This window comes from Embiotoca jacksoni, unplaced genomic scaffold (genome assembly GCF_022577435.1).
Source record: "Embiotoca jacksoni isolate LCO1_2020_lvr unplaced genomic scaffold, fEmbJac1.0.p SCAF_32, whole genome shotgun sequence".
Classification (NCBI taxonomy): domain Eukaryota; kingdom Metazoa; phylum Chordata; class Actinopteri; family Embiotocidae; genus Embiotoca; species Embiotoca jacksoni.
In genome coordinates, this window is record NW_027185384.1 from 2,098,076 (window position 1) to 2,110,062 (window position 11,987).

Here is an 11,987-nt window from a genome sequence, read left to right on the forward strand (position 1 = left end):
GTCCAACTCACCTGCAGCCTGTTGGAGTTGTCTGCAGCCGACACGATGATCTCGCCATCGTTGAAGAGAACGTCAGAATCTCTCTTCAGGCAGATGGCTGAGGACGTGTGCAGCTTCTTGGTCTCCCATAACTACGAAACAAGAAACACAAGACATGTAAAGCCTGAATAGAAGATCATTTAGACTTCCAGGGAAAGAGAAACACACTGCGTTTCGCTCATCTCGTAAGCCGAATCAATTCAATTCTGTTTAATGTAATTTAACATGGCCCCAAAACACTTTACAGTTACAAAAGAATATGCCGCAGGAACAGAAAATAATCGTTCACATTAAAACATTAGTGTTAAAAGTGGAACAATCTATGCCGATAGCAGTAGAACTCGTGGAGGAGGGGGGGGGGGGGGGGGTTCAGGGTCACCTGAAAAGTATGGAACCAAACACAGAACCCTGTGGAACTCCATGACTGTTGTCATCGCTGGCATAAACAAATTGACCATCAGATATAATTCAATTTCTTCATGCCAATGATGACTCTTGACCAAGTCTAACACTGTGCTCGCAGATGAACTCTTGCCACAAAAATAATATTGAAAATTCAGGTGGAATAAAGTTATAATAACTACTTTGTACAGAACGCTCTTTTGTAGCCAGTTTAGGATGGTTAAGGCCTTATGTTAACTTGTATTAAAACAAACAACACGTTTAACCACCTTAATATAAAACAACTGTAAATACCACCCTGACAACTTAAAACTGCTGAGAGATTTTATATTACATTGTTTTCAGGCCGTTTATGGTAAATACTTCACTGTTTAAAGGAGCGAGGAGTCAAGACAAATGAGTTTAAAAAAAAACTGTTTACATATCCTCATAAGCGAAAAGCCTCGAGCAAGCCGAGGCAAAAATTGCGTGGAGCTCCAGTTTCTCAGTTTGATTTCATAATACTGTAAATTCATTATTTATTCTGTGGTTTGTATACATCATTGCCTTTACCACAACATAAAGCTCGATAATTTCTTTGCACTACAGCTACGACACCATCCCTGAGCAGAACAGATGGTGGGGCAGACACAGACAGCCATTAGTCAACTTGTGATGCTCAGTGATAGCATGACTTTGAGTTTACTGTCAGAAAGATGTAATTAAAACAATACTGACAGTATCTCTAACAAGCTGGGAGCCTGACGTAGATCTATCAGACACACGCACACGCACACATACACACCCTGACAGTCTGGTCATCCGAGCAGGATAGCAGCTGTGAGCCGTCAGGAGAAAACTGGACACGCTGGACCCAACTCAGGTGACCACTGCAGTCAGCCATCTTCTTATTGGCTTCAAGATCCCACAGCTGGAAGACACGCATATTTTACACCTATTCAAAACTGTATTTAAACACATTAAAAACTTTTTACTGTGAAACTTTTATCCTATTTTTAGCTTGCTTAATGTTTTAATCACTGTTCTTAATTGTTTTTAAATGTCCTTTTCTTTTGCATTATGTTTTGATGCTTTCAATAGTTTTATGTGAAGCACTTTGAATTGCCTTGTTGCTTAAATGTGCAATACAAATAAACTTGCCTTGCCTTACAATGAGTCAGAAAGAAGAAATAATGCATAAAAAAAAACTTACAAAATATAATAAATAAAAATAACCCCTACATGTACTTTTTTTTCCAAAAAAAAAAAAAGAATAATCATCTATAAAGTATGATCTATAATGTAATGATTATAAATAAAGACATTGATTTTTAGGTCAAACAGGGGGCATGTGTGTGAGTGTGTGTGCTGTACCTCCACAGCATAGTTTGAGAAGGCGATGGCCAGCAGGTTGCTGGTAGGACAGGCATGACAGTGTTGCACCGTGCTCAGACGATTGGTCCTGATCTCCAACAACATGTCTGACGTCTCCACATCAAACACCTGAGAGACATTTACAGAAAACAAATCAGTGTCTGCTCTGACTTTGCACTTGGTCACAACAAATCTAACTAGAAATACAGCCGAGCAGTTGTCCGACTCCACCACCCACTCAAGTCTCATATCCGTCCAGAATCATGTAATATATGTCGCGAAGACTTTGAAGGAAATTGGCCAATAAATTTGATTCCGATAGAAGAAAAAGTTGTCGCCATGATGGCAGACGATGCTTCAAATATAGATGTTGCTGCAAAGAAGCTACAAATTCTAAAACGTGGATGCTTCATACACATCTTTAACCCGACAGCTCAGAAAATCTATACTATCACCAGAGTCTCAAGATGAATGAATGAATTAGTGTCATCAATTCAATAATTGTTGAATTTAGCCAGAAACGTTTTTCTGCAGAACGTCATGATGTCACAGTGAAGTCGGCCTTTGACCTTTTGGATATAACAGATCATCAATTCATTATTTTATCCTATTAAATATTTGTTTTATAACAAAGGACAAACTGTGGTGGATAAACTATGTAATGACAACTTTTAGTTAGTGACCTCAAACACAAGTAGGTGTATAAGAAAATAAGATCATCTGAAAATATCTGGCTTTCCAGTGTATTAGTGAGCTATGCTGTACTATACACTATACTATAACGGCCATACACAGTGTGTACCATATTATAAAAAGTATTATCTTTTGCCTGAATATATAAAGCAGGTTTTTCCACCATATAAGTTCTCTTTTGCCCTCTATTTAAAGCCAAAGACACCAGCTCAGACATCTCCGCAGTGTTTGGGTTGTTTCCAGGAACACGAACGAATGTGGAGGACACAGACAGACTGATTGCGGAACAAGACTGACTGATTTGGGAAAGCTCAGGAAGAGGAGAGGCGGCGCGCATTTACAACCAGGACACGCACACTCCGGACCCTCGAGAAGACAAACAGACTCTCCTTCCTGTCTCCTTTGATGAAACCTCACACCAATAACAACAAGGGCAGAGAGGACGGAATGAGTGTTGCACTTTTATCTGTGCAACTGAGACATGATCGAGTTTAACATCCAAACTACTGCCCACAAAATAACATACTAAAGCGTCTGATTTCCACGCTAAACACTCACCAAAACAGCATTCCTGGCAGCACAAATGATACGTTTGCCGTCAGCCGTCCAGGTGCTGCACTTGATGAGGACGTCGTCGTCGTCGCTGTCTGTAAATATGCTCCTCACATCGATTGTCTTCCACTCATTGGCAGACGACACCTGAAATAGCTGCAGGAACAAAAAAAAAAACAGTCAGAAGAGAGGATGTAATAAACCTCGGTAGAAAGTTAAGTTTAGTAAATTGTTGAATGCATTTTGTATTGTGCAGGACAAATTCATTACCATGTCTTATAACGATTACTTTATCAGCCAGAAGAAAGCAACATCTTTTATTTATTACTTTTTTTTATTGCTTTTTCGGCTTTTGGGGAATTAAAGTTCTCCTGGAAATAAATTACAAATTGATTGGTTTTAGCATCTTATATAACTTTTTAATTGTGTGCCCAGTCAGGGAAATAGTTGCTAATACTGAATTGTACCGTAGTAAGATACCTTTAATATTTAAGGTATTTTTCTTAATCAAATAACTATGACAAGTTTGAGGGTGTTTTTTTGAGCTGATGTTACAAATAAACAGTTTAATGTGCATCAGGTTAGGAAAGGTGTGAGTTTTAAAGTGTTGAGGTTTAATGGAAGTCACCTTAACGGTCCCGTCGTTGGAGGAAGTGGACAAGTAGCTGTCGTCAGGGGAGAAACAGCAGTGGTTGACTGGCTGAAAGTGGCCAAACATGGTGTTCTGGCAGGAAGGCTTGTTGAGGTTCCACAGCTACAGAAACGAAAGGAAACAAGAATGAATTAGGACAAACAAGGTCATGAGAAAGAAAAATATACGAGTAAACATAAAAACAAGACAGCCTTGTAGAGGCAAATCACACAGACGAGCACACCTTGACATTGGAGATCGGGTCGTTGGAGCAGGTGGCCAGCAGGAGGCGCTGTGATGTGTTGGTAAACTGACAGTGGTTGACCTGCTCCTCATGCTCCTCCTTGAAGACCCTCAGCAGCATAGCTCGATCTGCATTCCACACCTAAAAAAAACAAGAATCACAAATGTTATGATAAAATGGCTGAAAATTTTGGGATTCAACGTGTGACATTGATGGAATTAAGTCGGTCATCACGAACCAGTGGATTGCATACCTTGACTTTCCTGTCACTGGAGCAGGTTGCAAGGAGATGGTCGTCAGGGGAGAAGGCGCAGCACAGTACTTCGTCATCGTGGGCCTGGATCTCTGTGAGCTTCTCACCCGAGGTACTTCTAAACACCTGAGCACACAGGTACGATGGCAGCGGTTCAATAACAATGCATAAAGGCAGTACGAGCACTGAATTACTTACTGGAACCACAAGTTTACTTTACTTGTGTGACAACTATGCTAAAAGAAACATTTACAGATTTCAGAGGTCTGAAATGTCGCTGCTAAAACTGTAGAATTTTGGAATAAATAAGCCCTTGATGATTGTATTAATTTGTTTTATTCTGATATTCTGTTGAAAATTGTTTTTTCCTGTGTGAGGACCAGAGAAACGTTTAAATTGCCGATTAAAAAATGTAAAATTGACAGATAGAGATAAACATATAATACCAAAATCAAACATCAAAATCAGTATATTGTAGAAAAATATGTAGATAAGTAAAAAAGGTACATGCAGACCTAAGGTAGGGTGTTTTAAAAAGCTACAGTCCCTCTTATTGACAGAGGAAGTCTTGTTTATTAAAAAGAAAAAAATGCAGCCCCGTGGTGAAAGTGGATTGCTTTTCATGTTTTCCAATATTTTGTCTCCATGGAAACTATTTGGCCTTCATAAGGCACTCTGTGAACGGATACCTTGACTGTCTTGCTCGCGCCACAAGAGGCGATCTTTGTTCCATCATGGGAGAAGCAGGCGGAGTAGACGGAGCCCTGTTGGGGGTGGATCACCAAACGGGACAGACTCTCCACACCGCTCTGGTTCCTGTATAAAAAAAAAACAGTCAAAACCTGGTTAAACAGCTTGTGATTAAAGTTTTTGCACCATGTGGCAATAATTTACATTAGGGCTAAAACATTCAGGCTAAAGTTCATTTTACAAACATGTGTTTGGTTTCACATTACACCATAAATAAGAGACTTTGTTACAGTTACATTATTCCATTTTAGATGCATTTATTTTAGAAAATAAATGCTCATATATTACAATAAAAACCCAGCTGATCCTTAGATGCACAATAACAACTTGATTTTGACGTTATTATTAAGGAACCCCATTTTAAAATGCGTCCTTTTCGTACAGCAAGTCAAAGTAGATTCCCCCGGTGCTGGCCCGGTCCTGCGCCTGCAGCCGGGCTTGTCTGTAGACCTCAGAGGTGTGTGGCTGAGACAGAGCGAGCTGCACAACGTCCGGGAAAGGACGCTGCTCCAGCTGATGGCCGTTCAGAGACAGAAACTCCTGGAAATGACTGCGCACGTCACAGTTCTGGGAGGACAGAAAGGACAAGCAGATATATCTGTGACGGACGGAAGAAAATCTGAAAATAACACAGAGGTAAAAAAAAAAAAAAAATAAATAAAAAAGTTTGATGTCTGCTGACCTCTTTGTCCAGAATGGATCCATACTCCACGTAGTCATTGATGAGGTGGGCTGGACCTATTACCTGGGCCTTAACACTGACCCAGTCCAGAGAGAACATGAGGGAGTAGAGCTCCTAGACAGTGAGACAAGTAGAGACACAAAGAGACAGAGACAAGCAGAGACACAGAGAGACACAGAGAGAAAAAAAAAAGAGAAAAAAATGATTGATATGCTAATGAAGTAACACCCTGCCATCAATCCTCTCCTGAACAGTGGTTGTGTGGGGCTGTGTAATATGAGTTAAATCAATGTCATCATAATAATATAAATGTTTTGCAAAGATTAAAACATGTAATGAATTGGAAAAGACTGGAAAGTCATGATTTGTGTACTGAAATGTTATTTCACAACAAATTACAAACCCACTGAAAAGTGAGTCAGTAAATAAAACTATTGAATTTCCCTGTGTGTGTGTGTGTGGGTGTGTGCGTGTGGGTGTGGGTGTGTTACCTGGGAGAGGTTGGCTTTGGCCATGTGGTAGGTCAAAAATCTGATCCAGTAAAGACACTCTTCATCTCCTGTGGTGGGAGGACCATCTCTGTAGTACTTCTGGTACTGACGCACCACCTTAGTGTGAAGGCTCTAAAGTACACACACACACACACACACACACACACACACACAGATATAATAAGTATTTTCTAATTATAGTTTTAATTAAAGCCGTGTTTATTATTCAGTAGCTGTTATAGCAAATCAGCCAACATGGCCTCTTAGGGCTTCTTGCTTCACTGACTTAATTACTGCCCACTTAATAACAAGTTTGAACTCCAAAAGCTTGAGCTCCTCTAAAGTTGCATCCACACTGACCTGGAGCTGCGTGCGGTTCTGCTCCACCAGGAAGTCCAGCTGGAGGTCATGGAGATAGTACAGGTAGGGTTTATTGTGACTGTCCACAAACAGCAGAGACTTGTTGACGAACTCCTGGAGGATGTCCTCCACCTCCTCCGCCTCCAGATCCCACAGAACAGACAGCACCTGGGACGGGAAATAACATTCGAAGTAACAGGTGTCCTTCACCTTTGTGGAGAAGAATACTCTCATACCTTCCAAATACTGGTATTTACAGTTATCATTTCTCATAGGTTCAGGCATGTACAGGTGACATAAGCAGAATTAAACCTGATTTTAGAGTATTAACCCACAAAGAGTCATTCCTGAAAGCTTCCAGGAAAAAAAAAAAAAGCACTTTTACGACTAAAAGCATTATGATATATACACAGAACACTGGTGTTGTGTCCCACCGAGAGGTAACAAATGATAGGAATCATGTGACAGAAGCATGTGTTGCGCAGCCAAACCTTGGCCGGGATTTTGATGTCCTGCTCCAGCACGGTCAGGTCCTTGTAGAGCTCCCGATGCTCGTCAGGTAAGACCTCGATACTGGCGGCCATGGCCTGGTCCAGGGCATCGTAGTCATAGGATGACGACTTCCTTATGCGCTTGAACTGCTTCTGCTGCAGCTGGCGGAGGTAGTACTGCCAGCGGGTGGGTTTCTCTTTGAGCAGAGCGCCGATCAGGGACACCACCAGAGGGGAGCCTGACGTGATGCACAAAGAAGCCCAACATGTGTATTAGAAGCACAACTTGTGCGCAAAAGCAAAAGATCTGATCCTGCACAAAGCACAAGGCTGACAGACAGCTCTTAAAATAATGAACACAACCACTAAATCAAAGTTATTATTGCTTTCTAATTTCAAAGATTAAATTAAATCAAGTAGTATGTGTGGTTTTACAGACCTTTACATTCTCGGACGATACTGCGAGCCTCGTCAGGTAGCCCATTAAGCTTCATGTTCGTGTACAGAGAAAGGATCTCCAGCGCCTTGTCTTCATCCAGACCACTTTCCACTTCCACCTCATATTTAGCGCCTGCAACAACAAAAAAGCACAAGTGCGGTGCAACTGTCTTTTTTTGTGAAAAGAAAAACCATCACAGAAGGTTTCATTCAGTGCAGTTTTCATGTTGACCAGAGTGAACAACAGGACACGTACCGCTGACAGAATCAGCGAGGCTTCTATTTCTGGTGGTCAGAAGGATCCGACAGTGGATATCAAACGCCTTCACCACCATGCTGTCCCAGACGTCATCTAGAATCAGCAAAGATCTAAAAAAAACAAAACCAGAAAAAAACAGTTTACCACAACAACTAGACTAAACACGGCGAACATACTGTATGAGCATTTAAAGGGAAAAAAACAAAAAAGGGACAAAATATTGAAAAAAATCTCCACTAAAACAACAACTTGGCTGCAGCTAAAAGATCCTTCCAAACCTAATGTAGTAAATATCCAAACACTGACACCTGCTGTTGACTGAAACCAGTAAATAATTAAATATGTATATTTTCATTCTGGCTGTTAACTGATAGTAATTTCTGCCATTGTTTTATCGTTGTATCCTTTCCTGTAATTTTATAACCGCCGTCCTTTTTCTTTAACATAATTTATGGTTTTACCGTTACCATAAACATTTAATCTGCTTTTTTATTAATAATTCTTAGTAATATGATGATTTTTGTGTCCTTATTTTTCAAATCATTTAGAAAAAAATCTACAAAAACACATCAAAAATTGGTGTGGTTATTACGATTCACCAAATGAGTTTTGTTTATGTCAATTTTCTTGCTTATATTTTCACTGTGTAATTCTTTAATGTTAAAATAAACTAGCTCTATTCTCTTCTGTCACAGTTTTACATCATGAATTGACATCAGAAGAGTCTGAATTACTACACAGTACACAAGGATTATGTCATTGTAGGAACCTGGGATATTTGCGCAGCATGAGGAAGCGCAGACACTCCTTGGCCTCGTCCAGAGAGGTGGGGGGCCGGTGGAGGGTCTGGGAATCCAGGCCCTGCTCCAGACGAAAACACAGAGACTGGATCTTCACCAGCAGGTTCGGTTTGTCCAGCTGGCCGATGGACAGCCAGTGGATGCCTCCAGGAAAGCACTCTGGACATAAAGACAGGAGTCAAAGGAGGATGAGGTGAAAAGCTACGGAGGAGTGATCGTAAGGCGTCCATGTCTGAAACTATTCTGTCACACTTTAGTGTTACCACTGTGTCATTTCATGGATCATTAAGAACACTTCTAGCAGGTTAATTGAGTACATTAGTGTCAATGAAATTCATCAGGAGAGACAAAGAGAAAGTTCAACTTTCTCCACTTGGATGTATTTCTTTCTTTAACACTTTTATTGTTTCAAAATAATCCATACTACGAGTAAGAGTTTAGGTAGAGTCACCTTCGATGAGTCCATGGTGCCTGACAGCCTCAGCAGCCAGGATAGACTTCCCCGAGCCAGCCATCCCGAAGACAGTGACCCAGCCGGGGTCCTTCTGGAGCCAGTAGAGTTTCTCCCTGACCCGGTTCACCAGCTTTGGTCTGCTGACGAACACCACGGGCCTCTGTGGTACTCCGCCTTCACTGAGCACGGTCTGGACTGTTAAGTAGATCAGAAGGGGATCGATATAAAACACTGTGAAGGCATTTCAGTTGCGACTGAGTGTAGGAGGTTAAACATGAAAAAAGGGACACAAAGGAGTCAAATGAGAAGAAGAAGATTGAGTTTACAAGATGGCTCATTGAGCTGGTAACCAAAACAGCGCCCACACAAGTCTCTGCACTCTCCACAGCACTCATGGACTCCCACACGCTGACAGCACAACCTTCAAAAGTTCCACTCCCGCCCCACGCACAGCTTCCCACTGCTCACCGTATGATGTAGAGCTATCAGAAGAGCTCTTCTGTGCCTCGAGTGAGAAGTGCGGTAAGTCGTCATGGAGCAGATTGGCCAGATCATCATATGTCTCCTTGACCAGAGCGTTGTAGAAAGAGATGTAAGCACGGTTGTCCTTCCTCAGCACGAGCTCAAGTAGGGCTGCAGCCTGATCCTTCCTGGTGGGCTACAGAGAGAAATATCAGAGATGAGAGGTGGACTTTGATTTTAACATGCTGCTATTTTGAAAGTTTTCGTATGAGCTGATGCCAAAACAATGCCAGAGAAAGTTCTGAAAGGATCTCTGATGTCAAAAGCTGAATTCTGATATCTTACTTTTTACTTACTTTTTGTGTGTAGGTTTTAGGAGGCTCAGTTGGCAGAAAGAGAATATAATAGCCATAATTATATTTCTAAAGTAGCCCAGATGGGACAAACCCCACTCTCTTAGACACTTTGATGAGGAAAGCCAGCCGAGGGGTATTTAGTTGGTTGCAATATGCAAACCCACCGCTAGATGTCACTAATTCTCCCACACTGGCCCTTTAAAAGATTCCAGTTGAATTACTTCATATTCCTGTTCCAATGATATTCTAGAAATTAAACACTTGAGTGTGAGATTGTGTGTTTTACAATTTGGGATTCTGCATGTCATGCTTGTTCACATCATGCAAGCCAATAAAATCAGAAGTAAGAAGTGCAAAGTTCAGAACCACATCACCCAGGCAGTAAAAGAAATATTCCTGTGATTCATAGACCTGAATTCAAAGACAGAACGTGAAGATTAAGATTAAGAAGAAATTTGAATACATATGTTGGTTACTTTGCTTCCTGTAACAGCCAATGAGTATACTGTTCATGTGTCCCTCAGCAAGGCACCAGAACAAAATCTGTTGACTCATCATTTAGTCGCTTTGATGACGTGCAAGTTAACTGATAAAAATAAATATTTTGAGCATGAGGTGATGAAGGGAGAGGCGTGTCCAGATCATCTGCACATAAAATAACAAGTAATGGGGAATACCAAGACCCAGAGCATGAATCAGTAAACTCCGGTAGGAAGAGAGTGACTCAGTACAGTCAGTAGACTTTTTAGTATTTCCTCTTTTATACCTTCAGCAGAAACTCACCTGAGTCCTGATCTTTTCCTCCTCATCCACAGTCATCACACCATCACTGATCATGTGGTCCATCAGGTAGGACGGCTTCATGTCCTGCTCCAGTCTGTGGCGAAAGCGCAGCAGACAGCTCCGCGGCCGTTCCTCCAGAGCCATCTCGGCACCACAAGCCGACCATGCAGGGTCTTTTATACTGCGAATAAATGAAGAAGATGCAATGGAAGATTAATGAACAAAGGACAGGTGGATTTATCACATGACGTGACATCAATAAAAGGGCAAAACCTTCCTGCCTAAAACATTAAAAAATAACTGAAACAATTTGTTGACAGTCAGTCTGCAACTAATTTAAAAAAAAAAAAAAAAAAAAAAAAAGAAGCTGTTAGAGAACTTCGTAATGGGCATTCAATGTGGAGATTTCCCATTAATCAATACAGTAAAAAAAAAAAAAAAAGTAATTGTCACATTTATTCACACTGAAAATAATGTGTCTTTAAATGAAGGAGAATACACAAAAGTCTGCGGACACAGTTCATGACTATTTGAAGACAACACAATAAGAAAATGAGGAACGGGAAGCCAATGAAAGTGAAACCACACGAAGTTAAACAGGTGTTCACAGAGTTACCAATCGATTAACCTCCCATTGTGTCAACAAAATAAAGGTGAGCGGTTAATTTCTGACATCTCTGCTCTGTTGCTGAACATGGAAGTGAATACCAACACCACATGTCGGGGTTAAACGGAACTGTGCTCTGACATACTTTACCTATCATCCTATTTTTTACTACCCGACCCACTTACAGCAAGCTCATTTCAATACTTGCCACGACAAGTTCACTCACTTTGACCCGCATGAGAATGAAACAAAGAAAACAATCGCCAGCAGATACTTACAAATATCTTCTTTTGGCCAACGAGGAAGGTATTTGCTGGCTTGTATGTGGTTGAAAGGTAAAGTCACGGTTTGCAGAATAAAATGGATAGAAATGCCATTTATTTCTCAGCGGTAACGTCTTACTTACACGCCCAATTTTTAAAGGGTGGCTTCCTGATTCCCTACAATAACAACTTGCCACGGTGTGAGACGGCCAATGGTGTGGTGAGTTTTAAATCACGTGACTGATGACCTCACGCATTTAACAAACGTGTAACCGGGCAAACTGATGCGGCGTTCAGATACTACTCATTTGTCGTAAATATGGCTTTTTACTAATTTAAAAACCTTTTCTCAACGCTAATAACATTCAAAGATACATCAATAAGATGCTTTATCCAAACAGGAAAAGTTTGATTTGTAAACTGATGCGGCACAGAGCTATTAGACGTTGATGAGACAAATAAGTAGGAGAAATCCCTTTTGTACTTTTGTAATCTTGAAATTAGTCGAATCAAAAGTGTTTTTGAGCTGTTTTTTTTTTTTTTATCTTAATCATTGAAACAGTCTTAATGCTTTCTATCTGCAAAAAATGTTATCTTTGCATGCTTAGGAATTACAAAATTTGT

The 11,987-nt window shown here is 40.7% G+C and overlaps 1 protein-coding gene across 3 annotated transcripts in view; it reads right to left on the reverse strand.

Moving 5' to 3' along the window:
• The window catches only part of apaf1 (apoptotic peptidase activating factor 1), a 42,962-nt gene extending 31,433 nt beyond the window's left edge, over window positions 1-11,529 (reverse strand). For all 3 annotated transcript variants that reach the window (XM_069164877.1, XM_069164879.1, XM_069164878.1), the window contains exons 1-20: window positions 11,379-11,529; window positions 10,494-10,674; window positions 9,361-9,550; window positions 8,890-9,087; window positions 8,408-8,597; window positions 7,636-7,748; window positions 7,381-7,512; window positions 6,942-7,180; window positions 6,451-6,618; window positions 6,091-6,222; window positions 5,600-5,713; window positions 5,300-5,484; window positions 4,857-4,983; window positions 4,168-4,293; window positions 3,915-4,055; window positions 3,668-3,793; window positions 3,046-3,195; window positions 1,795-1,923; window positions 1,226-1,351; window positions 12-131 (exon numbers count right to left, since the gene is read on the reverse strand). In XM_069164877.1, the coding sequence (XP_069020978.1) occupies window positions 12-131; window positions 1,226-1,351; window positions 1,795-1,923; window positions 3,046-3,195; window positions 3,668-3,793; window positions 3,915-4,055; window positions 4,168-4,293; window positions 4,857-4,983; window positions 5,300-5,484; window positions 5,600-5,713; window positions 6,091-6,222; window positions 6,451-6,618; window positions 6,942-7,180; window positions 7,381-7,512; window positions 7,636-7,748; window positions 8,408-8,597; window positions 8,890-9,087; window positions 9,361-9,550; window positions 10,494-10,637 (2,850 nt within the window). In that variant the 5' untranslated portion in view covers window positions 10,638-10,674; window positions 11,379-11,529. The remainder of the gene's footprint in view (window positions 1-11; window positions 132-1,225; window positions 1,352-1,794; window positions 1,924-3,045; window positions 3,196-3,667; window positions 3,794-3,914; window positions 4,056-4,167; window positions 4,294-4,856; window positions 4,984-5,299; window positions 5,485-5,599; window positions 5,714-6,090; window positions 6,223-6,450; window positions 6,619-6,941; window positions 7,181-7,380; window positions 7,513-7,635; window positions 7,749-8,407; window positions 8,598-8,889; window positions 9,088-9,360; window positions 9,551-10,493; window positions 10,675-11,378) is intronic.
• Window positions 11,530-11,987: the final 458 nt, after the last annotated feature.